The sequence below is a fragment of the Geospiza fortis genome, unplaced genomic scaffold, assembly GCF_000277835.1.
Source record: "Geospiza fortis unplaced genomic scaffold, GeoFor_1.0 scaffold324, whole genome shotgun sequence".
Taxonomy (NCBI): domain Eukaryota; kingdom Metazoa; phylum Chordata; class Aves; order Passeriformes; family Thraupidae; genus Geospiza; species Geospiza fortis.
The window spans coordinates 52,448-57,013 of record NW_005054559.1 but is presented as its reverse complement, the minus strand read 5'-3'; the positions used below and the strand labels follow the sequence as shown (position 1 = coordinate 57,013).

Here is a 4,566-nt window from a genome sequence, read left to right as displayed (position 1 = left end):
ACTTCATTACCTGAAGCTGAAATTGGAAGATTAACCCCCAATATGCAAATGGAGCAAACTTATAAAAGTGTGAAAACCTGTGACCTGTGGTCCATTTGGGGTGTAGCCCCTGGGGGGACTTTGTCTGCCCAGAATGTACCTGAAGGCCCTTCAATAAATATAACCACTTTTTATCCCCTTGATTTTGTCTGGCCTCTGTGTTTAGGGAGTCCCAAAAGGCATCAGAAGATGTTGGAGAAATTGATGTCACAAAAGGAGAAGATTTCCCCTCCAGACTTGCCAGGGACAGACAGAACCTGGAGGCAAAGGGGGCCCATTGGTGTCATCAGTGCAAAGCAGGTGCCCCCCAGGAGTGGGGGACAGCAGAGCTCAGGGTCCTGGGCACCCCACAGCAGCACCAAGCTGGGCCTGTGACCAGTGCCCTGAGTGTCACCATGATATTTTCTGAAAAATCCTTTTGCCAGGATCTTGTTCTCCTTAGAAGCTGAGAGGCCTCAGAAATGAAATGTAAACAATAATTATCTGCTGCTGTGGAATGCAACAGGTGCATCTGTGATTGGTCTCATGTGGTTGTTTTTAATTAATGGCCAATCCCAGTCCAACTGTCTCAGACTCTCTGGTCAGTCACAAGATTTTATTATCATTCCTTTCTATTCTTTTTAAGACTTCTGATGAAATCTTTTCTTCTATTCTTTTAGTGTAGTTTTAATATATAATTTTCTTTTAATATATATCATAAAATAATAAATCAGCCTTCTGAAACATGGAGTCAAGATTCTCATCTCTTCCCTCGTCCTGGGACCCCTGTGAACACCACCACACCCTGAGTGTGGCCAAGCCATGATTTTGGTGTCTGCAGCCAGCCCAGCCTGCCTTTGGGGCGAGGGGCTCTCCTTTCTCTCTCCCCACTGTCCTCCCACAGCACAGACGTCCTACAAAAGGACTTTATTCCCACCCTCCATGCTGGATCCAATCCCTTCCCTCCTGCCCCCAAAGCTCAGCTGGAAGGGTGAAGCAATGCCTCGAACAACAAATAAAAAAGACAAACAAGTTTCTCATTTTTTATAAGAATTGTTTGATAACAGCCAAAAGAAATGCCAAGACATCTGGTGGGTGCCAGGACAGTTCATGGATTAGCAGCATGCAGATGCCACAGGCAAGCACAGCTCCAAGGTGGGCACACATGGACAGGTAAATATTTCAGTACATTTTTATGCAGTTGTTACAAAAAGAACTTGGGAGATCTCAGGTTGTTAGAAGTAAACAAAAAGAACAAAAGTGTTTTGTTGTTTTACTAAACACAAAACCAAATCTTAAACTGGTTTAAATTAAGATGTTAGGGTCAGATAGACTTGAAAAAGAAATCCTTTTTAATCTTTCTTCTGTGATATTGAAGTGACAATTTCACCGAATTTGGGACTTCTGGGAGACTGCAGCTCATCCTTTAGGGAAAAAATGGGATATTTTGCTCTGATCTAGCAAAAGGTGACAGGACGGTACATCCTGGGTCAATCTCCCCTTGCTTTTCAAAGTGTTTCATTTGCACCTGAAAAGGTTTCTGGGGGTGCATCCTGAAATGTGAAAAAATATCCTAAAGCTACCAAAATAGGCAAAATTCCCATTCAGATGATATTTCGAACTTGGGAGATCTCAGGTTGCTAGAAGTAAACAAAAAGAACAAAAGTGGTTTGTATTTTTACTGAACACAAAACCAGATCTTAAACTGGTTTAAATTAAGAAGTGTTATGGTCAGATAGACTTTAAAAATAATAAAAAATATTCTTTTTCTTTTTTTTTTTCTGTGATATTGAAGTGGCAATTTCACTGAATCTGGGACTTCTGGGAGACTGCAGCTCATCCTTTAGGGAAAAAATGGGATATTTTGCTCTGATCTAGCAAAAGGTGACAGGACAGTGCATCCTGATTCAGTTTCCCTTTGCTTTTCAAAATGTTTCATTTGCACCTGAAAAGGTTTCTGGGGATGCACCCTGAGATATGAATACCCTAAAGCTACCAAAACAGGAAAAAATCCCATTCAGGTGATATTTAGCTTGCAGTTTTTAACACACAGCATTGCAGAACTCATCATTTTAATGGAAGTAACAACTTGGCAATGTGTAATTATAGCAAAGTGTGCTTCATGCAAAAGAGGCACAGTGTGGTGAATGACCCAAACATCTGGAGGGGGCAGAACGCTGGAAATCCTTCATTTTGAGCAGTTTTATAGCAATGCAAATAAAGCAATTTAGAATCTCATGGCTGGTGTGATGTGTAAGAGCAGCAGGGGATGTCCCTTGCACGAGGAATTTCCCTGAGCTCCCTCTTGCCCACGATGCTCTCTCAAAGCTGATGGGTTTGGTACTTCAGGACTGCCCCAGCTCGTTCCTCTCAGTCCTGTAACAAAAACAAAGGTTTGTTAAATCATTATTTAGGTTACAGCTGCACAATTGTTGAGCTGAAGTGTCCAGGCAAGAGAAAGAGAAGAAACAGACACTGGGAAAAGCTGATATATTAGAATTTATATTAAAGTCAATAACCATCAAACTTTCCCAGGTGAGGGGAGAAATCTGATGGGTGAATGCAGGCAAGGGAAGGGATGGATGTAGAAATAAAAGGGAGAAATGTCTTGAAAGGAAAAAAAATTTCTTATGGACCAGGAAGAGCACTTGAGGGGTGGGTGAAAATGGTATGGCCAGAGAAGGGAGGGATTTTACTGTTGGGAGAAGTCTGGATAGATTCCATAGACAGCTGTTCCAGAAAAAAGGAGCATTCACAGCTGAAGAACCAATCCAGACGTTTTCTGAACCCCCCCAAGCCTCCTCACCTTTTTATTCTTCCACACAAGCACTGTCATCAGCACGTTAAAAATGACTGCTTTTATTAAAACGATTTTGAGGCCCAGCTGTGACAAAGACATGGTGTTCAAGTGCTCATCTGGAAAAAAAGCAGAAAATGAGAGTTAAAAGAGCACTGAGACATCCTCATGTCCCACACAGACTTAAAAGCTCTTTTTAACCGAGTTGTTCCATTGTGTCATGGAGTCAGCTGGTAGGGCAGGAAACGAGATAGGGAGTAGGACTCAGAGACTTTAATTTCTTCCATTCAATAACCACTTAATTATCCAATATGCCACTCTGCCAGCCACCTAACTGGTTTTAAATACTGTGCACTGTGAACCCAGGATGCTGGAGCAGCCCTCCTTCCTCCCTCTAATTTTTTTTTAAGATGGGCAGGGGGAAAACAATTCAGATTTTAATCATATAACAAAATTTTATTTGAATTTTATCGTAATCTAAGTTACAAAACCATTAGTATTTGAAAATAATATAAATCTCTATTATATAGTATTGAAAAATATATATTGTATAAATATACATTATATAATGTATAAATATATAATTGTATAATATTTAAATATATAATTTATATAATAATATAAAAGAAATATATTTCTTTTATATATTTCTTTTAAATCTTTTCTATATTCTTCGTTAGAAACCCTTTATTTCATACATTCTTCATTAGAAACCCTTTATTTTATATATTCTCCATTAGAAACCCATTCTTTTCTATATTCTTCGTTAGAAACCCATTTTTTCACACGTTCTTCTTTAGAACCCCATTATTTCCTGTATTCTTCATTAAAAACCCATTCTTTTATATATTCTTCATTAGAAATCCATTCTTTTATATATTCTTCATTAGAAATCCATTCTTTTATACACCATTCTGATACAGGTGGACCTGACTGGTCATTTAATCAACACCATTGGCTAATTAAGAAGACACCCTTTGGTAAACATCTTATAAGAAATCAACTGTTTCAAACAGCAGCTGCAAGATTGTTTTAATTCTTTCTCTCAGCCTTCTCAAAACTGCCCAGAACAATTCCTGGGAAAGTTTATCTGGCTTTTCTCTCTCTGTGACTAAATTGTGAGCATCCCCACAGCCCAGCCTCAGTGACCCCTGAGCACAGAAACCACCTGCTAACTGCTGTTCCACGAGGTGTTTGTGCACCCAGAATAACCCAGCTCCTCTGAAAGGTGAAATGCAGCAGTGCTGACTCATAGCAGGACCTGGAACCACTCTGGTGTGGGCAGCAGAATGATGTTTTTCTCAAGATTTTAAACTGTAAGCAGCAGCAGCAGCTCTGTGGTGAGTCAGAGCAAGAGCATGACTACGCTGCATAAAATTATCAGCTTGGATCAGCAAGGCTGCATGAACACCACAACTTTCAGCCTTGATGGTTAAAACCTGTGGGGGCCCTTTTGGGGAAATTTTCTTTCTTTTTGCTGCTTCAGAAAGAATTCTGCAAGCAGGGAAAACCAGCAAAAACTTGGGAAGATGTGGATGTGACAGTCTGGTCAGAGAAAGAGAAAGCCAGATAAGCTTTCTTTATATATTATATTATATTATATTACATTATATTATATTATATTATATTATATTATATTATATTATATTATATTATATTATATTATATTATATTATATTATATTATATTATATTATATTATATTATATTATATTATATTATATTATATTATATTATATTATATTATATTAT

General features: G+C 38.5%; 1 gene segment (V, D, J or C); it reads right to left on the bottom strand.

Moving 5' to 3' along the window:
* Positions 1-1,048: 1,048 nt before the first annotated feature.
* Positions 1,049-4,566, bottom strand: part of LOC102037577 — a 41,077-nt gene continuing 37,559 nt past the window's right edge. The window contains 2 exon segments of the C gene segment in view: positions 1,049-2,394; positions 2,825-2,934. Of these exon segments, the coding sequence occupies positions 2,389-2,394; positions 2,825-2,934 (116 nt within the window).